Source organism: Lichenostomus cassidix, chromosome 3, assembly GCF_008360975.1.
Source record: "Lichenostomus cassidix isolate B80296 chromosome 3, HeHo_3.0, whole genome shotgun sequence".
Classification (NCBI taxonomy): domain Eukaryota; kingdom Metazoa; phylum Chordata; class Aves; order Passeriformes; family Meliphagidae; genus Lichenostomus; species Lichenostomus cassidix.
Window position 1 is genome coordinate 111,989,186 of NC_139483.1, and position 23,038 is coordinate 112,012,223.

General features: G+C 47.5%; 1 protein-coding gene and 1 long non-coding RNA gene across 2 annotated transcripts; both read right to left on the reverse strand.

The window, feature by feature from the left end:
• Positions 1 to 313: 313 nt before the first annotated feature.
• On the reverse strand, positions 314 to 16,637 carry CLU (clusterin). The gene is made up of 9 exons (XM_085057219.1): positions 16,575 to 16,637; positions 12,484 to 12,584; positions 11,644 to 11,792; positions 8,865 to 9,035; positions 6,608 to 7,001; positions 4,348 to 4,461; positions 2,788 to 3,014; positions 515 to 696; positions 314 to 440 (listed from the first exon to the last, which is right to left on the reverse strand). The coding sequence occupies exons 2-9, from the start codon at positions 12,578 to 12,580 to the stop codon at positions 434 to 436; spliced, it is 1,341 nt and encodes a 446-aa protein (XP_084913345.1). The 5' UTR covers positions 12,581 to 12,584; positions 16,575 to 16,637; the 3' UTR covers positions 314 to 433.
• On the reverse strand, positions 4,468 to 6,218 carry LOC146440529 (uncharacterized). The gene is made up of 3 exons (XR_014851189.1): positions 5,994 to 6,218; positions 5,550 to 5,923; positions 4,468 to 5,502 (listed from the first exon to the last, which is right to left on the reverse strand). It is a non-coding gene; the product is annotated as an uncharacterized LOC146440529 (long non-coding RNA).
• Positions 16,638 to 23,038: the final 6,401 nt, after the last annotated feature.

The following is a 23,038-nucleotide window of genomic DNA, read 5'->3' on the forward strand; positions in this document are numbered from 1 at the left end:
GGGGTGGGAGAGGACAGCGACTGTGCCCCAGGGTGTCCCCAGCTGGATTTATCCCTGGAATTTTCCCCATCCAGGAGGGATTTGGATCAGGCAATTCCCTGTGCAGGAACCTCATCCCAGGGGCTGGAATCCCTTCCCGACCAGATCCGACTGATTTTTGGGATTGGGAAAGTCCCTGAGCCCAGGGAATTCCTGATGGATCCGATTTGGGATCCAAACCCCAAACCTCCATCTCCACCACGACAGATCCGAGGCAGTTTTCCCTCCTTTTTTCCTTCAGGATTATCCCAAAAAAACTCCGGAAGCAGAGCCAGAGGGTTCAACTCTACCTTTATTTTCTGGCAGCGGTAAAAAGGGAGGGGAGGTGACAGCGACGGTGACAATTTCCTCCTGCAAGGGAATCCGGAGGGGCAGCGGCAGCGGGATCAACCAGCTACTCTCTGGGAACGAGGGAAAAACGGGATGAGCCCGGAGCGACTCCTCCGGATGGGGAATTTTGGGAATTTGGACTCACATGGCGTTTTCCTTGTAGTGCTGGAGCGCCTGCTCGGCCACGATCTCCATGAATTTGGGATCGTCCCACGCGATGTCCCCCGGCACGGTGAGCGCCAGCGGCTCCGAGTCGAAGAGCTGCACTGTCACCTGCGTGTCCGGAGGTGCTGATGGATCCTCGGGATTGGGGGCCTTGGACAGCACCTGGAATTGTCACGGCGGGGTTAATCCCAAATGGAAAAGCTGGGAATCAGGGAAGGGAGCTGGGAATTGTGGAGAGGAGCTGGGAATCTCAGAGAGGAGCTGGGAATCTCAGAGAGGAGCTGGGAATCTTGGAGAGAGGAGCTGGGAATCTTGGAGAGAGGAGCTGGGAATCTTGGAGAGAGGAGCTGGGAATCTTGGAGGGGAGCTGGGAATCACGGAGGGGAGCTGGGAATCACGGAGAGGAGCTGGGAATCTCAGAGAGGAGCTGGGAATCTCAGAGAGGAGCTGGGAATCTCAGAGAGGAGCTGGGAATTGCAGAGAGAGGAGCTGGGAATTGTGGAGAGGGACTGGGAATCTTGGAGAGAGGAGCTGGGAATCTTGGAGAGGAGCTGGGAATTGTGGAGAGGAGCTGATTATCTCAGAGAGGAGCTGGGAATCTCAGGAGTTGGGAATCTTCAGAAAGGAGCTGGGAATGTCAGAGAGAGGAGCTGGGAATCTTGGAGAGGAGCTGGGAATCTCAGAGAAAGCTGGGAATTGTAGAGAGGTTGGGAATCTCAGGAGCTGGGAATCTCAGAGAAAGCTGGGAATTGTGGAGAGGAGTTGGGAATCTCAGAGAGAGGAACTGGGAATCTCGGAGAGGAGCTGGGAATCTCCAAGAGGAGCTGGGAATCTCAGGGAGGAGCTGGGAATCTCAGGAGTTGGAAATCTCGGAGAAAAGCTGGGAAACTCAGAAAGCAGCTGGGAATTGTGGAGAGGAGCTGGGAATTGCGGAGAGGAGCTGGGAATTGCGGAGAGGAGCTGGGAATTGCGGAGAGGAGCTGGGAATTGCGGAGAGGAGCTGGGAATCTCCAAGGGGAGCTGGGAATTAGGGAGTGGAGCTGGGAATTGTGGAGAGGAGCTGGGAATCTCAGCGAGGAGCTGGGAATCTCGGAGAGGAGCTGGGAATCTTGGAGAGAGGAGCTGGGAATCTCAGAAGCTGGGAATTGTGGAGAGGAGCTGGGAATCACGGAGAGGAGCTGGGAATCTCAGGAGCTGAGAATTGCAGAGAGAGGAGCTGGGAATTGTGGAGAGGGACTGGGAATCTTGGAGAGAGGAGCTGGGAATCTTGGAGAGGAGCTGGGAATCTTGGAGAGGAGCTGGGAATTGTGGAGAGGAGCTGATTATCTCAGAGAGGAGCTGGGAATCTCAGGAGTTGGGAATCTTCAGAAAGGAGCTGGGAATGTCAGAGAGAGGAGCTGGGAATCTTGGAGAGGAGCTGGGAATCTCAGAGAAAGCTGGGAATTGTGGAGAGGTTGGGAATCTCAGGAGCTGGGAATCTCAGAGAAAGCTGGGAATTGTGGAGAGGAGTTGGGAATCTCAGAGAGAGGAACTGGGAATCTCGGAGAGGAGCTGGGAATCTTGGAGAGGAGCTGGGAATCTCAGAGAGAAGCTGGGAATTGTGGAGAGGAGCTGGGAATCACGGAGAGGAGCTGGGAATCTCAGAGAGGAGCTGGGAATCTCAGGGAGGAGCTGGGAATCTCAGAGAGGAGCTGGGAATCTCAGGGAGGAGCTGGGAATCTCAGGAGTTGGAAATCTCGGAGAAAAGCTGGGAAACTCAGAAAGCAGATGGGAATTGTGGAGAGGAGCTGGGAATCTTGGAGAGGAGCTGGGAATCTCAGAGAGGAGCTGGGAATCTCGGAGAGGAGCTGGGAATCTCGGAGAGGAGCTGGGAATCTCGGAGAGGAGCTGGGAATCTCAGAGAGGAGCTGGGAATCTCAGAGAGGAGCTGGGAATCTCAGAGAGGAGCTGGGAATTGTGGAGAGAGGAGCTGGGAATTGTGGAGAGAGGAGCTGGGAATCTCGGAGAGGAGCTGGGAATCTTGGAGAGGAGCTGGGAATCTCAGGAGCTGGGAATCTCGGAGAGGAGCTGGGAATCTCAGGAGTTGGGAATCTCGGAGAAAAGCTGGGAATTGCAGAGAGGAGCCGGAATACCCGGAGAACCCCAGGGAGGCCCCAGGCCTTGGCTGCCATCCCAGCTCCACATCCGGCGCCAGGAGATTCCCGGCCGGAGCACAAAGAGCCCTCTGTGGCTCTGTCCCACTTGTCCCCTCACCGTGGTGACCTGCAGGAAGCCGTCGGAGCCGCGGGAGTAGTTGGCCAGGCGGGACACCCAGCCGAACTGGCGGTTCAGCTGGTCCAGCAGCCCCGAGGTGTTGATCATCTCCTGCTGGAACTCGCGGAGCAGCGAGTCGTAGCGGCGCGTGAAGCGCTCGGCGACGCGCACGGCGTCCTCCAGCTGCTCCCGCAGCTCCCGCTGGGACGGGGACGAGTCGCCGCAGTCTGGGATGGCAGGGGGGGTGTGGGGTGGGGTCAGCGTGGGGCTGGGAGTCATCCTGAGCCGTCCCGTTATCCCGTCCCAAACCATTATCCCATTCCCGTTATCCCATCCCAAACCATTATCCCATCCCAAACCATTATCCCATTCCCGTTATCCCATCCCAAACCATTATCCCATCCCAAACCATCATCCCATTCCCGTTATCCCATCCCAAACCATCATCCCATTCCCGTTATCCCATCCCAAACCATCATCCCATTCCCGTTATCCCATCCCAAACCATCATCCCATTCCCGTTATCCCATCCCAAACCATCATCCCATTCCCATTATCCCATCCCAAACCATCATCCCATTGCCATTATCCCATCCCAAACCATCATCCCATTGCCATTATCCCATCCCAAACCATCATCCCATTGCCATTATCCCATCCCAAACCATTATCCCATTCCCATTATCCCATCCCAAACCATCATCCCATTGCCATTATCCCATCCCAAACCATTATCCCATTCCCATTATCCCATCCCAAACCATTATCCCATCCCCATTATCCCATCCCCATTCCCATTCCCATGTCCCATTCCATTCCCATCCCAATCCCATCCCATCTCCCAGACCCCAAACATGCACCCCAAAATATCTCCCCCAAAATAACTCGAAACCCCAAAAGCTGAAATCCCCCCAGCCCCACCCTGAGCACCCCAAACTCCCCCCAGCCCAAACCTGGAGCCCTCAGCCCTAAATGTGCTCCCATTCCAATCTCTGTTCCCATTCCATTCTTGTTCCTATTCCCAGTCCCATTCCCATCCCATTATCTCAATCCCATCCCCAGTCCCATCCCATTCCCATCCCATTATCTCAATCCCATTCCCATTCCCTTCCATCCCCATCCCCATTCCCATCTTCATTCCATCCCAATCCCATCCCATCCCATTATCTCATCCCCATTCCCATCCCATCCCATCCCCATCCCCATTCCCATCCCATTCCCATCTTCATTCCATCCCATCCCCATTCCATTCCCATTCCATCCCATTATCCTATCCCATTATCTCAATCTCATTCCATCCCCATTCCATTCCCATTTCCATTCCCATCCCCATTCCCATCCCATTATCTCAATCCCATTCCCATCCCATTCCATTCCCATTTCCATTCCCATCCCCATCTTCATTCCATTCCCATTCCCAATCCCATCCCCATCCCATTCCCATCTCATTCCATTCCATTCCATCCCATTATCTCATTCCCATTCCCATCCCATCCCATCCCCAATCCCATTCCCATTACCCCATTATCCCATTATCCCATTATCCCGTTCCCGGCTCACCGAGCGCCAGGATCTCCCTGCACTGCTCGCACTCATCCCTCATCCGCAGACATCCAGCCGAGTTCCTCCGGATCTCCCGGCAAACCATCCGGTCGTCGCTGAAATTCCGCGATTCTGCGGGAATTCCAGGGCGGCGTGAGCTCCCCGATTCCCGCCCTCCCCCGTCCCTGATTGTCCCCCGAGGTGCTATAAAAGTGATTTTTCCATGGAATTTGGGCTCCTCCTGTGCCCAGGGCTGCGCGGGCAGACGGTGACGGCATTCCCGAAAAAACCCCGGCAGCCATCCCGAAAAAACACTGGCAGAGATCCCGAAAAACACTGGCAGCAATTCCAGAAAAACAACTGAAACATTCCCAAAAAATCACCCAAAACATCCCCGAAAAACAACAAACACCTGAAACATTGCAAAAAAATCCACTGGAAGCAATTCCAGAAAAACTCCTGAAATGTTCCCCAAAAAAATCACCTGAAACATTCCCAAAAAATACCCAAAACATCCCCAAAAAAATAACAAACACCTGAAACATTACAAAAACCGCTGGAAGCAATCCCAAAAAACCACCTAAAACATTCCCAAAAAATAACAAACACCTGAAACATTACAAAAAAACAACCACTGTCAGCAATTCCAAAAAAACATTGGCAGAAATCCCCAGAAAACACCTGAAACATTCCCAAGGAAACCACCCAAAACTCACCCCAAAAAACAACAAACACCTGAAAGATCCCCAAAAAACCACCTGAAACATTCCCAAAAAACCACCTGAAACGTTCCCAAAAATCAATGAACATCTGAAACATTCCCAGAAAAACCACCGGCAGCAATTCCCAAAAAAACACCTGAAACATTCCCGAAAAACACCTAAAACTTCCCCCAAAAAAATACCCAAAACATCCCCAAGAAAACACCTGAAACATTCCCAAAAAACAACAAACACCTGAAACATTCCCGAAAAACCACCTGAAACATTCCCAAAAAATCCCCTCAACATTCCCCAAGAAACTCAAACACTTAAAATATTCCCAAAAAACCACCTAAAACATTCCCAAAAAACACCTAAAACTTCCCCCCAAAAAATACCCAAAACATCCCCAAGAAAACACCTGAAACATTCCCAAAAAATCCCCTCAACATTCCCCAAGAAACCCAAACACCTGCAACATTCCCAAAAACCACCTTCAACATTCCCAAAAAAACATACAAGCGACATTCCCAAAGAATCCACCAGCAACATTCCCAAAAAACCACCTGCAACATTCCCCAAAAAATCCCAAACATCTGCAACATCCCCAAAAAACCACCAGCAGTGATCCTAAAACAAACACCCTAAACATTCCCAAAAAAACCCAAACACCTCCAACATTCCCAAAAACCCACCTGTGCAATCCCCTAAAATCCAACTGCAACATTCCCAAACAAACACCTGCAGCAATCCCAAAACAAACACCTTCAACATTCCCAAAAAAACCCAAACACCTGCAAGAATCCCCTAAAATCCAACTGCAACATTCCCAAACAAACACCTGCAGCAATCCCAAAACAAACACCCCAAACATTCCCAAAAAACCCAAACACCTTCAACACTCCCAAACACCTGCAGCAATCCCAAAACAAATGCCTTCAACATTCCCAAAAAAACCCAAACACCTGCAACATTCCCAAAAAACCACCTGCACAATCCCCTAAAATCCAACTGCAACATTCCCAAAAAAACCCAAACACCTTCAACATTCCCAAAAAAAACCCAAACACCTTCAACATTCCCAAAAAAACCCCAAACACCTGCAACATTCCCAAAAAAACCCCAAACACCTTCAACATTCCCAAAAAAACCCAAACACCTGCAACACTCCCAAAAAAACCCCAAACACCTGCAACAATCCCAAACAAACACCTTTAACATTCCCAAAAAAACCCAAACACCTGCAACATTCCCAAACACCTGCAGCAATCCCAAAACAAACACCTGCAACATTCCCAAACAAACACCTGCAGCAATCCCAAACAAACACCTGCAGCAATCCCAAAACAAACACCTGCAACATTCCCAAAACAAACACCTGCAACATTCCCAAACAAACACCTGCAACATTCCCAAACAAACACCTGCAGCAATCCCAAAACAAACACCTGCAACATTCCCAAAACAAACACCTGCAACATTCCCAAAACAAACACCTGCACGATCCCCAAAAAACACCTGCAGAAATCCCAAAACACCCTTCCCCATCCCACCCCAACCCTGTCACCACCCTCCACCTGGCCAGAAGCCGCCCAGGGGACTCTCCCAGCCGCCGTGCGCGTCCTCCAGCATCCTCTGCGTCATCTGGAAGAGCGGCTGGAAGAGCTGCTGGAACGCGCCGTGGTGGGAATGCCGGAAGAACGGGAACAGCTCGCGGCGGCGGCGGCGCGGCGGGAAGCGCGGCAGCTCGCGGAAGGCCCCGAAGGGCGGCTGGAAGAAGGGCAGGAAGCGGCCGGACGCCTGGGAGCTGTCGCGGACGATGTCGCCCACGCCGTCGGCCAGGATGCCGAAGCGCTCCTCCAGGTCCTCCAGCTGGCGCTCCTGGCGCTCGTCGCGCTCCAGCAGCGAGTCCAGGCGCTCGCCGTCCACCCAGATGGACACCGGCGAGGAGTGGTTCAGGAATTCCTCCAGCTGCCGGGAATGGGAATTGGAATTGGGAATTGGGATGGGAATGGGAATTGGGAATTGGGATGGGATGGGATGGGATGGGAATGGGGATGGGACGAGATGGGATAGGAATTGAGAATTGGGAATTGGGAAGGGAATGGGGATGGGGATTGGGAATTGGAATGGAATGGGAATTGGGATGAGATGGGAATTGGGATGGGAATGGGAATTGGGATGGGATGGGATGGGATTATATGGGATGAGAATGGGATGGGATGGGAATTGGGATGAGATAGGAATGGGAATGGGAATTGGGATGGGATGGGATGGGAATGGGAATTGGGATGGGATGGAATGGGAATGGGAATGGGGTAGGATGGGATGGGAACAGGAATGAATGGGAATGGGGATGGGAATGGGGATGGGAATGGGGATGGGGATGGGATTATATGGGATGAGAATGGGATGGGATGGGATGGGATGGGAACGGGAATGGGGATGGGAATGGGATGGGAACGGGAATGGGGATGGGAATGGGGTCAGGATAAAATCTGGCTGTTCCCAGTGGGATGTGGGATCCCTAACCTGTCAACCCTCTGGGAATGCATCAAAATCCCAAATCTGGCCATTCCTGGTGTCCCCATGTGATCCCTCACCTGCCTGCCCTCTGGGAATGGATTGAAATCCCAAATCTGACCCTTCATGGGATTCCTGTGGGATGTGGGATCCCTCACCTGTCAACCCTCTGGGAATGGCATCAAAATCCCAAATCCAGCCATTCCCAGGATTCCTGTGTGATGTGGCATCCCTCACCTGGCAATTCTCTGGGAATGGGATCAGGATAAAATCCACCTGTCTCCCCACCAGCCCAGCCCCACTGCAGGATCAGGATGATCCCGAATTCCCGAAATTCCCGTTTTCCTGAGTTCCTCACCTGTCTCCCCACCAGCCCTGCCCTGCTGCGGGATCAGGATCACCCCGAATTCCCAAAATTCCCATTTTCCCGTTATGAATTCCTCACCTGTCTCCCCACCAGCCCTGCTGTGGGATCAGGGTCATCCCGAATTCCCACTTTTCCCATTTTCCCGAGCTCCTCACCTGTCTCCCCACCAGCCCCATTATGGGATCAGGATCACCCCAAATTCCCGAAATTCCCATTTTCCCGAGCTCCTCACCTGTCTCCCCACCAGCCCAGCCCCGCTGCAGGATCAGGATCACTCCGAATTCCCAAAATTCCCATTTTCCCGAGTTGCTCACCTGTCTCCCCACCAGCCCTGCCCCTCTGCGGGATCAGGATGATCCCGAAATTCCCGTTTTCCTGTTATGAATTCCTCACCTGTCTCCCCACCAGCCCCACTATGGGATCAGGATCACCCCAAAATTCCCATTTTCCCGTTATGAATTCCTCACCTGTCTCCCCACCAGCCTGGCCCCGCTGCAGAATCAAAATGATCCCTAATTCCCAAAATTCCCATTTTCCCGAGCTCCTCACCTGCCTCCCCACCAGCCCTGCCCCGCTGCAGGATCAGGATCACCCCGAATTCCCACTTTTCCCATTTTCCCGAGCTTCTCACCTGTCTCCCCACCAGTCCCGCACCGCTGCAGGATCAGGATGATCCCTAATTCCCAAAATTCCCATTTTCCCGAGCTCCTCACCTGTCTCCCCACGAGCCCCATTATGGGATTGGGATCACCCCAAATTCCCACTTTTCCCATTTTCCCGAGCTCCTCACCTGTCTCCCCACGAGCCCCATTATGGGATTGGGATCACCCCAAATTCCCACTTTTCCCATTTTCCCGAGCTCCTCACCTGCCTCCCCACGAGCCCCATTATGGGATTGGGATCACCCAAAATTCCCACTTTTCCCATTTTCTCGAGCTCCTCACCTGTCTCCCCACGAGCCCCGCGCCGCTGCGGCAGCTCCGCGAGTAGAAGCGCACGCAGCTGCGCCGCAGGCAGGGCTTGCACTGCTCCCACAGCTCCAGCACCGAGGCGTTGCAGCGCTCCGCCTGCGCCTCCAGCTCCCGCTCCTTCTGCCGCGCCAGCCGCACCGCCTCCTGCGGGATTCCCAACGCTGGAGTGCTCCGGGAAGGGATGGTTGGCTCCCGGAACGGCGTTCCCGGAGTCCCGGGAAACTCCGATCCCAAACAGGGCATTCCCAGATGGTCGGGAGGCAGTGATCCCCAGCACGGCATTCCCAGATTCCCGGGAAATTCCCATCCCCGGCAGGGTATTCCCAGAGTTCCAGGAACCTCCGATCCCCAGCACGGCATTCCCAGATTACCAGGGAAACTCCGATTCCCAGCATGGCATTCCCAAACTTCCAGGAATCTCTGATCCTAGTACAGCATTCCCAGATTCCAGGGAAACTCCTATCCCTATCACGGAATTCCCAAACTCCCGGGAAACTCCCATCCCAGCACAGCATTCTCAGATTCCAGGGAAACTCTGATCCCCGACACAGCATTCCCAGATTCCCAGGAAATTCCTATCCCAATCACAGCATTCCCAAACTCCCGGGAAACTCCGATCCCCAACACAGCATTCCCAGATTTCCAGGAAATTCTGATCCCCGACACAGCATTCCCAGAATCCCGGGAAACTCCAATCCCAAGCACAGCATTCCCAGACTTTCAGGAAAAAACAATCCCTGTCACGGCATTCCCAGACTGCCAGGAAACTCTGATCCCCAACACAGCATTCCCAGATTCCCAGGAAAGTCTGATCCCCGACACAGCATTCCCAGATTCCAGGGAAACTCCGATTCCCAGCATGGCACTCCAATCCCTGACAGGGCATTCCCAGAATCCCAGGAAACTCTGATCCCCAGCACGGCATTCCCAGATTCTCAGGAAATTCTGATCCCCGACACAGTATTCCCAAACTCCCGGGAAACTCCGATTCCTAGCATGGCATTGCCAGACTCCCTGGATGCAGCAACCCCAAGCACGGCATTCCCAGACTCCCGGGAAACTCCGATCCCAAGCTCGGCATTCCCAGATTCCCGGGACTGACACAGAACCCCCCATTCCCAGGATGGCATCGCCCCACTCCCTGGATCCAAAGCACGGAATCCCTCTGCTCCTGGGACACTCCAACCCCTGGGACAGCATCCCCAGACTCCAGGGACACACCAATCCCTGTCACAGCGTCCCCATTCCCGGGACTGACACAGCATTTCCCATTCCCGGGACGCTCCAATCCCTGTCACAGCGTCCCCATTCCCGGGACTGACACAGCATTTCCCATTCCCGGGACACTCCAATCCCTGACACAGCATCCCCAGACTCCTGGGACACACTGACTTCTGGCACAGCATTCCCAGACTCTCGGGACTGACACAGCATCCCAATTCCCGGGACTGACACAGCATTTCCCATTTCCTGGACACTCCAGCCCCTGACACAGCATTTCCCATTTCCTGGACACTCCAGCCCCTGACACAGCATTCCCGGACTCCAGGGACTGACACAGCATCCCAATTCCCGGGTGTGACACAGCATTCCCAGGCTGCCGGGACACACAGTGACTTTTGGCACAGCATTCCCCGTTCTGGGACACACCGACCCCTGACACAGCATTTCCCATTCCCGGGATGGCATTCCCCGTTCTGGGACACACCGATCCCTGACACAGCATTTCCCATTCCCGGGATGGCATTCCCCCATTCCTGGGACACGCTGATCCCTGACACAGCATCCCCCATTCCCGGGATGACACAACATTCCCATTCCCTGGACTGACACAGCATTTCCCATTCCCGGGACACTCCAACCCCTGGCACAGCATTCCCAGACTCCCGGAACACACTGGCTTTTGGCACAGCATTCCCAGGCTCCCAGGACACACTGATCCGTGACACAGCATTCCCCATTCCCGGGATGGCATTCCCCATTCCCGGGACACTCTGATCCCATCCACCTCTCCCAACCCCTTCCCGCTGTTCCCGGCCGGGCTCTCCCGGCTCCATCCCATTCCCATTCCTCTTCCCATTCCCATTCCCACTCCATCCCGGCTCCATCCCATCCCCATTCCCATTCCCATTCCCATTCCCATTCCCATTCCCATTCCCACTCCATCCCGGCTCCATCCCATTCCCATTCCCGCCCCTCCCAGCTTCATCCAGGCTCCATCCCATTCCCATTCCTCTTCCCATTCCCATTCCCATTCCCGCCCCTCCCAGCTTCATCCAGGCTCCATCCCATTCCCAGAGCTCCTGGCTCCATTCCCATTCCTATTCCGTGCCCATTCCCAACATTCCCATTCCCAGAACTCCTTCCTGTGCTTAGTCTTGTGCAGGGAGTGCAGCAGCTCTCCTCATTCCCATTCCCATCCCATCCCCATTCCCATTCCCATCCCATCCCATCCCATCCCATCCCATCCCATCCCATCCCATCCCATTCCTGCTCCATTCCCATTCCCATCCCATTCCTGCTCCATTCCCATTCCCATCCCATTCCTGCGCCATTCCCATTCCCATCCCATTCCTGCGCCATTCCCATTCCCATCCCATTCCTGCTCCATTACCCATTCCCATTCCCATTTTTCCCACTCCCATTCCCATCCCATCCCATCCCATTCCCACTCCCATTCCCATTTTTCCTGTTGCCATCATTCCCATTCCCATTTTTCCCATTTCCATCTTTCCCATTCCCATTCCCAGACCTCCTTCCTGCGCTTGGTGTCGCTCAGGGAGCTCAGCAGCTCCTGGTGCTCCTTGCTGCTCTCATCCATCAGGGATTTCATCCTCTTCACCCCGTGGATCGCGTTCTCCACCTCCGCGTCGATGTACTTGGAGCCCGCGGCTGACAGCTCTGCGGGGAAATGGGGAAAAAATGGGGGAAATGGGGAAAAAATGGGGAAAATGGGGGGAAAATGGGGAAAAATGGGGAAAAATGGGGAAAAATGGGGAAAATGGGGAAAAATGGAGATTTTGGGAAAAATGGGGGAAAATGGGGGAAAAATGGGGGAAAAATGGGGAAATAATGGGGGGAAAATGGGGAAAAATGGGGGAAAATGGGGGAAAAAATGGGGAAAAAATGGGGGAAAAATGGGGGGAAAAATGGGGGGAAAAATGGGGGGAAAACGGGGGGATCCCAAAAAAGGGAAAAGGAGCCCAAAAAAGGTGAAAGGATCCCAAAAAATGGGGAAAGGAGCCCAAAAATGGGGAAAGATCCCAAAAATGGGGAAAAGATCCCAAAATTGCTCCTGGGGGGGATGGGGCATCTCAGGATGGTGCTGTGACCCCCCCAGGGGTAATGCTGTGACCCCAATCCCATCCCAATCCCATTATCCCACCCCCAATCACAATCCCACCCCAACCCCATTATCCCATCCCATCCCAATCCCATTATCCCATCCCAATCCCAATCCCATTATCCCATCCCATCCCAATCCCATTATCCCACCCCAATCCCAGGAGTGATTCCATGACCCCCTCATGGATATCTCTGTCCCCCAAATCCCCCCAAATCCCCCCAAATCCCCCCAGCTCTCCCCACTCACGTTTCAGCTCGCTGGGGGGGACAAGGCCCTGTGTCACCCCCGAGGCCAGCAGGACCCCGAGCAGGGACAGGGACAGGGACAGTGACAGCGGCGCCATGGTCCTGGGGGGAATGGGGGGTTAGAGGGGTCAGTCCCATCCCATCCCACCCCAATCCCATCCCAATCCTATCCCATTCCATCCCAATCCCATCCCATTCCATCCCAATCCCATCCCATCCCATCAATCCCAATCCCAATCCCTATCCCAATCCCATCTTCATCCTATCTGAATCCCACTCCAATCCCATCCTATCCCAATCCTATCCATCCCATCCCAATCCCACCTAAACCCCATCCCAATCCTATCCTATCCCAATTCCATCCTTATCCCAATCCCATCCCACCCAAATCCCATCAGTCCCACCCCAACCCCAATCCCCACCCCAATCCCATCCCAATCCCATCAATCCCATCAATCCCATCCCAATCCCACTCCAACCCCATCAGCCCCACCCCAATCCCATCAATCCTATCCCAATCCTATCAATCCCACCCCAATCCTATCCCAATCCTATCAATCCCATCCCAATCCCATCAATCCCACCCCAATCCCATCAATCCCACCCCAATCCTATCCCAATCCCATCAATCCCACCCCAATCCCACCCCAACCCCATCAAACCCCATCAGCCCCACCCCAATCCCATCAATCCTATCCCAATCCTATCAATCCCACCCCAATCCTATCCCAATCCTATCAATCCCATCCCAATCCCATCAATCCCACCCCAATCCCATCAATCCCACCCCAATCCTATCCCAATCCCATCAATCCCACCCCAATCCCACCCCAACCCCATCAAACCCACCCCAATCCCATCAATCCCACCCCTGTCCCCACCCCACCCCCCCAGCCCCACCCCCGCCCCTCCCCCAAACTCGGGACTCTGACTCATCACCCAACCCAACCCCCAACCCCCCCCCGGCAGCATTTTTGGGAAGTGGCGCAGCCGGGGCGGGAATGGGGGAGGGGAGGGGCGGGGGGGCAGCGAGACACGGGGGGGTCACTGGGGGTGGCACCGAGCCCAGGGGGTGTCACTGGGGGGGTCCTTGTGCCAGTTTGGGGTCACTGTGCCCATGGGGTTTGAGGTCACTGTGCCCAGTTTGGGGTCTCTGTGCCCATTGGGGTCACTGTGGGTGGCACCGTGCCCATGGGGTGTCACTGGGGGGGGTCCCTGTGCCCAGTTTGGGGTCCCTGTGCCCACGGTTTGGGGTCACTGTGCCCATGGGGTTTGGTGTCCCTGAGCCCAGTTTGGGGTCACTGTGGCGCCCATTGGGGTGTCCCTATGGTGTCCTTGTGCCCATTTAGGGTCCCTGTGCCCATGGGGTTTGGGGTCTCTGTGCCCATTGGGGTCACCGTGCCCAGTTTGGGGTCCCTGTGGGGTCTCCGTGCCCATGGGGTGTCCCTGCGGGGTCCCTGTGCCCAGTTTGGGGTCACTGTGCCCATGAGGTCTTTGTGCCCATGGGGTTTGGGGTCCCTGTGGGGTCTCTGTGCCCATCGGGGTGTCCCTGTGCCCATGGCTTTGGGGTCTCTGTGCCCCGTTTGGGGTCCCTGTGCCCATCGGGGTGTCCCTGTGGTGTCCCTGAGCCCATGGGGTTTGGGGTCACTGTGGTGCCCATGCTTTTGGGGTCTCTGTGGTGTCCCTGTGCCCAGTTCGGTGTCCCTGTCCCCCCGCGGTGTCCCTGTCCCCCCGGCGGTGTCCCTGTCCCCCCGCGGTGTCCCTGTGCCCAGTTCGGTGTCCCTGTCCCCCCGCGGTGTCCCTGGCCGGAGCTGGCCGGGCTGGTGGCCAAAGCACTGACCGCAATTCCCCCGCGGCACGGCGCGGCACGGCACGGCACGGCACGGCACGGCACGGAATGGGGGAAATTCCCAAATTCCCAGCAGGATTCGGGGATCAGGGCTCGGGGGGACAGCGGGATCCCAACCCCCCACCCCAAACCAGCCCCCCCGGGTGACCGCAGGGCGGATTGTGCAATCCCAAACCCAAACCCAACCCCAAACCCAACCCTTGTCCTGTCCGGAGAGTTGTGCAATGCGGGCTGGGCTGGGCGGGGGGGCGACGAGCCAAACCCCCCCGGCGACACTGCGGCCACCAGGGACAGACAGCCCTGCGTGTCCCAGAGAATTCCCCCTCATCCCAAAAACTCCCCATCCCGAAGAATTCCCCCTCATCCCGAAGAATTCCCCCTCAGCCCGAAGAATTCCCCCTCATCCTAAATAAACTCCTCATCCCAAAAAATCCCTGCAGGTCCCGAAAACTAAACATCCCAGAAAATCCTTGCATATCCCAAATAAACCCTCTCATCCCAAAAAAATCCCTGTTCATCCCAAAAAATCCCTGTTCATCCCAAAAAATCCCTGCAGGTCCCGAAAACTAAACATCCCAGAAAATCCCTGCATATCCCAAATAAACCCTCTCATCCCAAAAAATCCCTGTTCATCCCGAAAACTCCCCATGCCAAAAAAAACCCTGCACGTCCTGAAAACTTCCCATCCCAGAAAATCCCTACAGATCCCAAATAACTCACCTGTCCTAAATAACACATCCCAAAAACCCTCCATCCCAAAAAATCCCTGCAGGTCCCGAAAACTCCACATCCCCAAAAATCCCTGCACGTCCCAAATAAACCCTCTCATCCCAAAAAATCCCTGTTCATCCCAAAAACTCCCCATCCCAAAAAATCCCTGCACATCCAAAAAACTCCCCATCCCAAATAAACCCTCCTCATCCCAAATAGCTCCCCTATCCGAAATAACCCCCCCGCACACCCCAAAAACCCTCCATCCCAAAAAACCTCCTCCATCCCAAAAACTCCCCACCCCAAATAATCCCTCTGCATCCCAAATAATCTCCCCCATCCCAAATAACTCCCGATCCCAAATAACGCCTCCACATCCCAAATAGCTCCCGATCCCAAATAAGCCCTACACATCCCAAATAACTCCCGATCCCAAATAATCCCTCCACATCCCAAATAACTCCCGATCCCAAATAATCCCTGCACATCCCAAATAACTCCCGATCCCATATAATCCCTGCGCATCCCAAATAATCCCCCCCACCTGGCGCCGCTCCATCCTGCCCGGCGCAGGGAATTGTGGGAAATTCCCGCGGAGCATCAGCTCCATCCCCACCCCAAAAACCGCCCGGATCGGGGAGGGAATGGGGAATGGGGAAAGAGGGGAATAGGGGAAAGGGAATAGGGAATTGGGAAAAGGGAATGGGGAAAGGAAGAGGGAATTGGGAAAAGGGAAGGAAACAGGGAAAGAAATAGGGAAGAGAAAAGGGAATAGGGAAAGGGAATAAGGGAGGGAAAAGGGAAAAGAGGAAAGGGAATAGGGAAAGAAGGAAATAGGGAAAGAAGGGAATAGGAAATGGGGAAAGGGAAAAGGGGAAAGGGAATAGGGAAAGGAAAAGGGAAAAGGGGAAAGGGAAAGGGAAAAGGGGAAAGGGAAAAGGGAATAGGGGAGGGAAGAGAAAGGGGAAATGTAATAGGGAAAGAAGGAAATAGGGAATAGGGAAAAGGGAAAAGGGAATAAGGAAAGGGAATAGGGGAAGGAAAAGGGAATAGGGAAAAGAGGAAAGGGAAAAGGGGAAAGGGAAAAGGGAAAAGGGAAGAGGGAAGAGGGAAGAGAAAGGGGAAATGTAATAGGGAAAGAAGGAAATAGGGAAAGAAGGGAATAGGGAATAGGGAAGGGGAAACGGGAATAGGGAAAGGGAAGAGGGAAAGGAATAAGGAATAGGGGAGGGGAGGGAAGGGAAAGGAGGGAAAAAGGGAAGGGAGAAGTGAAAAGAGAAAGAAGGGAAAAGGGAAGGGAATAAGGGAATAGGGAAAGAAATAGGGAAAGGAAAAGGGAATAGGGAAGGGAGAAGGGAAAAGGAAAGAGAAAAAGAGAAAGGAAAAGGGAATAGGGAAGGGAATAAGGCAGGGAATAGTTAATAGGGAAGCGAATAGGGAAGGGAAAGGGGAGGGATATAGGGCCGGGATATAGGGTCAGGATTTAGGGCCGGGATATAGGGTCAGGATTTAGGGCCGCGATCGCTCCGTACCCGCTCCGCTCTCAGCGCCGCTCCGCTCCCGTTCCGTTCCCGCCCCGTTCCCTTTTATCCGCTCCCGTTCCCGTTCCTTTATCCGCCCGGTCCCGCCCCGTTCCGTTCCGTTCCCGGTCCCGCCCCGTTCCGCTCCCGAGCTTTCTGGAACAGCCCCGCGCCGCCCCTCCCCCCGCCCGGCCCGTGGCTCGCCTCGTGCCGCCGCTGCGCGCTCCCGCCATGGCCGCGGGGACGCGCATCCCCCGGCAGCGCCGCGCCGCAGGAATTCCCGCAAGGATTCCCGCCGTTTCCGCACGAATTCCCGCAAGAATTCCCGCCGTTTCCGCACGAATTCCCGCAAGAATTCCCGCCGTTTCCGCACGAATTCCCGCCAATCCCGCAAGAATTCCCGCCAATCCCGCTGCTCCGCAAGAATTCCCGCCGTTCCGCACGAATTCCCGCCAATCCCGCAAGAATTCCCGCCAATCCCGCCGCTCCGCAAGAATTCCCGCCGTTCCAGCAAGAATTCCCGCAAGAATCCCCGCGTTCCAGCAATGAGTCCCGCAATAATTCCCTCCGTTCCCGCCGTTCCGCAAGAATTCCCGCCATTCCCGCAAGAATTCCCACCATTCCCGCAAGAATTCCCAAAATCCCCGCAAGAATTCAAGCAAGAATTCCCGACATTCCCGCAGCTCCCGCAATAATTCCCTCCGTTCCCGCCGTTCCCGCAAGAATTCCCGCCATTCCCGGAGCTGCGGAATTCCCGGGGAAACTGAGGCACGGCCGCTCATCCTGCCATTCCCGCAATAATTCCCGAAATTCCCGCAATTCCCAAACCCATCCCAGGGATCCCCAAATTGCGGGTTTCACCCCAAAACCGCCCCAAGAAATTCCCACAATTCCCGGAGATACAGAATTCCCGGGGAAACTGAGGCACGGCTGCTCATCCCGCCATTCCCGCAATAATTAATTCCCGCAAGAATTCCCGCAATTCCCGCAATTCCCAAACCCATCCCAGGGATCCCCAAATTGCGGGTTCCACCCCAAAACCGCCCCAAGAAATTCCCGGAGCTGCAGAATTCCCGGGGAAACTGAGGCACGGCCGCTTCTCCCTCCATTCCCGCAATAATTAATTCCCGCAATAATTCCCGAAATTCCCGCAATTCCCAAATCCATCCCGGGGCTCCCCAAATTGCGGGTTTTACCCCAAAACCGCCCCAAGAAATTCCCGGAGATACAGAATTCCCGGGGAAACTGAGGCACGGCCGCTTCTCCCTCCATTCCCGCAATAATTAATTCCCGCAATAATTCCCGAAATTCCCGCAATTCCCAAATCCATCCCGGGGCTCCCCAAATTGCGGGTTTCACCCCAAAACCGCCCCAAGAAATTCCCGGAGATACAGAATTCCCGGGGAAACTGAGGCACGGCCGCTTCTCCCTCCATTCCCGCAATAATTAATTCCCGCAATAATTCCCGAAATTCCCGCAATTCCCAAATCCATCCCGGGGCTCCCCAAATTGCGGGTTTTACCCCAAAACCGCCCCAAGAAATTCCCGGAGATACAGAATTCCCGGGGAAACTGAGGCACGGCCGCTTCTCCCGCCATTCCAGCAATAATTCCCGCAAGAATTCCCGAAATTCCTACAATTCCCAAACCCATCCCGGGGCTCCCCAAATTGCTGGTTTCACCCCAAAATTGCCTCCCGCAATTCCCGCAATTCCCGGAGATACAGAATTCCCGGGGAAACTGAGGCACGGCCGCTCATCCCGCCATTCCCGCAAAAATTCCCGCAATAATTCCCGCAATTCCCGCAATTCCCGGGATGCAGAATTCCCGGGGAAACTGAGGCACGGCAGCTCTTCCCATCGCCAAAAAACCGGGAATGTAACTCTCCCAGCGCTGGGATTTTCCAGGGAATTTTCCCGCCCGGCAGGATGGGGAAAAAAGTTAAAATATTATATATATTTTTATAATTTTATATAATTTTATATAATTATATATATTATATTACATAATATAATTTTATATAATCATATAAATATATTATATATTTTTATTAAAAAATAATATATTTATATAATTATTATATAAAATATTTATATATTTATATATATTATATTATTATATAATATATTATAAAGTATATTTATATATCTATATATTATTTAATATATATATAATATATATGATTATATCTAATATATATTAGATATATTTTATATATATATTTTATACATATATTTTATATGCGTTGATAAAGCAATGTATGAATAATGCAAGCCAATGTACAAACAAATATTGAAATAAATGTGGAAATAAATGTAGAAATAATACAGAAATAAATATAAAAATAAATAAAAATGTCTATAAATAGCATGCAAATAATATGTAAATACCCTGTAGAGAATATATAAATATATAAATAAATATGCAAATAAATAAATATATCTATAAAAAACATGCAAAAAATGTGTAAATCACCTATGAATAAAATATAAATTAACTTACAAATGAATAAATATATCTATAAATAGCAAGGAAATAACACGTAAAGAACCTATAAATAGCACATAAATAAATATATATATAGAAATATATAGAAATATATATAGAAATAAATATAGAAATAAAAAAATAACATACATATCTATAGACATATATTTATATATATATAAAAAATATAGAGAAATAAAAAAATAAATAAATATAGAAATAAATAAATATATCCATAAATAATCCATAAATAATACGTAAATACCCAATAGGAAATCTATAAATAAATATACAAATAAATAAATATATCTATAAATAACATGCAAATAATACTTAAACAACCTATAAACAGCATAGAAATAAATATATAATGAAATGTTAGATAATTCATAATAAACACTTAAATAACCTATAAAGAATATATAAATGAACACACAAATAAATAAATATGTCTATAAATCGCATATAAATCATATGTAAATAACTTATAATGTACAAATAAATATACAAATAAATAAATATATCTACAAACAGCATATAAATAATAAGGAAAGAACCTATAAATAAGATATAAATAAATATAAAAATCAATAAATATATCTGTAAATAACCTGTAAATAATATGTAAATACCCTATGGAAAATATATAAATATATATGGAAATAAATAAATATATCTATAAATAGCATGGAAATAATACGTAAATAACTTATAAACAGCATAGAAATAAATATATAATGAAATGTTAGATAACTCATAAATAACACGTAAATAACCTATAAATAACATATAAATAAATATATAATTAAATGTCAGATAACTCATAAATAACACGTAAATAACATATAAATAATATGTAAATAATATATAAATAAACACACAAATAAATAAATATATCCATAAGCAGCATATAAATAATAAGCAAAGAACCTACAAATAATATATAAATAAATATAAAAATAAATATATAAATATATAAATAAATATATAAATAAATATATAAATAAATATATAAATAGATAATTATGTCTATAAATAGCATGTAAACAATACCTAAATACCCAATAGAAAATATAGAAATAAATCTGGAAATAAATAAATCTATCTATAAATAGCATAGAAATGAATATAGAAATAAATAAATATATCCATAAATAATATATAAACAATACGTCAATACCCTATGGAAAATATATAAATAAATATTCCAATAAATAAATGTATCTATAAATAGTATATAGATATGGAAATAAATCAATATATCTATAAATAGCATAGAAATAAATATATAATTAAATGTTAGATAACTCATAAATAACACGTAAATAACATATAAATAATATGTAAATAATATATAAATACACAAATAAATAAATATGTCTATAAATAGCATGTAAATAATACGTAAATAACCTTCAATATATAAATAAATATACAAATAAATAGATTTATCTATAAACGGCTTATAAATAATATGCAAATATTCAGATATTCAAATATTCAAATATTCAAACCTATAAATGAGATATAAATAAATATAAAAATCAATAAATATGTCTATAGATAGCATGAAAATAAATATACAAATAAATGAATATATCTCTAAACAATAGATAAATAATATGGAAATACTCCATGGAAAATATAGAAATAAATATGGAAATAAATAAATATATCTATAAATAGCATGTAAATAATATGTAAAGAACCTATAAATGGCATAGAAATAAATATATAATTAAATGTTAGATAATTCATAAATAACACGTAAAGAACATATTAAAAAATATAAATAATATATAAATAACATATAAATAATATATCAATAACATATAAATAATATATCAATAATATATCAATAATATATCAATAATATATAAATAATATATCAATAATATATAAATAAATACACAAATAAATAATCTATAAATAGCATAGAAATAACCTCTAATATAGAAATAAACACACAAATAAATATATCCATAAACAGCATATAAATAATAAGCAAAGAACCTATAAATAAGATATAAATAAATATATAAAAATACATAAAAATGTCTATAAATAGCATGTAAACAATACCTAAATACCCAATAGAAAATATAGAAATAAATCTAGAAATAAATAAATGTATCTATAATTAGCATATAAATAAATATAAAAATCAATAAATATATCTGTAAATAACCTGTAAATAATATGTAAATACCCTATGGAAAATATATAAATATATATGGAAATAAATCAATATATCTATAAATATCATGGAAATAATATGTAAAGAACCTATAAATGGCATAGAAATAAATATATAATGAAATGTCAGATAACTCATAAATAACACGTAAATAACATATAAATAATATGTAAATAATATATAAATAAACACACAAATAAATAAATATGTCTATAAATAGCATGTAAATAATACGTAAATAACCTTCAATATATAAATAAATATACAAATAAATATAGATTTATCTATAAACGGCATATAAATAATATGCAAATATTCAGATATTCAAATATTCAAATATTCAAACCTATAAATAAGATATAAATAAATATAAAAATCAATAAATATGTCTATAGATAGCATGAAAATAAATATACAAATAAATGAATATATCTCTAAACAATATATAAATAATATGGAAATACTCCATGGAAAATATAGAAAAAAATATAGAAATAAATAAAAATATCTATAAATAACATGCAAATAATACTTAAACAACCTATAAATAGCAGAGAAATAAATATATAATGAAATGTTAGATAATTCATAATAAACACTTAAATAACCTATAAATGACATAGAAATAAATATAAAATTAAATGTTAGATAATTCATAATAAACACGTAAATAACCTACAAATAGCATAGAAATAAATATATAAACTATATATTAAGTGTTAATTAATTAGTAAATAGTATGTAAATAACCTATAAATGACACATAAATAAATATAGAAACAAAACACGAATTAAATGCTAGTTAATTCATAAATAATAGTAAATAACCTATAAATAGCATATAATATAATTATATAATTATATATATTATAATAATATAATATAATAATATAATTATTATATTATATATATAATAATATATAATAAATAATTATATAATTAAATGTTAGATAATTCATAATAAACACGTAAATAGCCTATAAATAGCATATAAATAAACATATAAACAACACACTAATTAAATCTTAGTTAATTAATAAATAATACATAAATAGCCTATAAATGGCATATAAATAAACATATAAACTATATATGAATTACATGTTCGTTAATTAGTAAATAATATGCAAATAACCTATAAATAGCATAGAAATAAATATATAAACAACAGACTAATTAAATCTTAATTAATTAATAATACAAAAATAACCTATCAATGACATATAAATAAATACATAAACCATTTATCAATTAAATGGTCGTTAATTAGTAAATAATATGCAAATGACCTCAAAATAAATATATAAAAAACCACACGAATTAACCATTAATTGCCCGGATACATTTGCACGCTAAACAATTCCTTGGGATTTTTTTTTTTTTTTTTGGGATCTCTGGGAACATCCCATTCCCGCCTCTCCCAGAAATCCCTTTTTCCTTGGAATTCTCCTCCGGTATGGAAGGGAGGGAAATCCCGGGATTGGGGGAGAAGAAATTCGGGAAGAAATTCGGGATTGGGGAAGAAGAAATTGGGGATTTGGGGAAGAAGAAATTGGGGATTTGGGGAAGAAGAAATTCGGGATTGGGGGAGAAGAAATTGGGGATTTGGGGAAGAAGAAATTGGGGAAGAAGAAATTCGGGATTGGGGAGAAGAAATTGGGGATTGGGGAGAAGAAATTCGGGATTGGGGAGAAGAAATTCGGGATTGGGGAGAAGAAATTCGGGATTGGGGAGAAGAAATTCGGGATTTGGGGAAGAAGAAATTCGGGATTGGGGAAGAAGAAATTCGGGAA

Bases quoted from the DNA above. Each gene is read 5' to 3' on its own strand.
- CLU (XM_085057219.1), bottom strand. From the start codon at position 12,580: ATGGCGCCGCTGTCACTGTCCCTGTCCCTGTCCCTGCTCGGGGTCCTG. The intron at 11,793-12,483 runs GTGAGTGGGGAG...ATTTCCCCGCAG, and splicing joins CCCCCCCAGCGAGCTGAAAC to AGCTGTCAGCCGCGGGCTCC. The intron at 3,015-4,347 runs GTGAGCCGGGAA...CTGCCATCCCAG, and splicing joins CAGGGAGATCCTGGCGCTCG to ACTGCGGCGACTCGTCCCCG.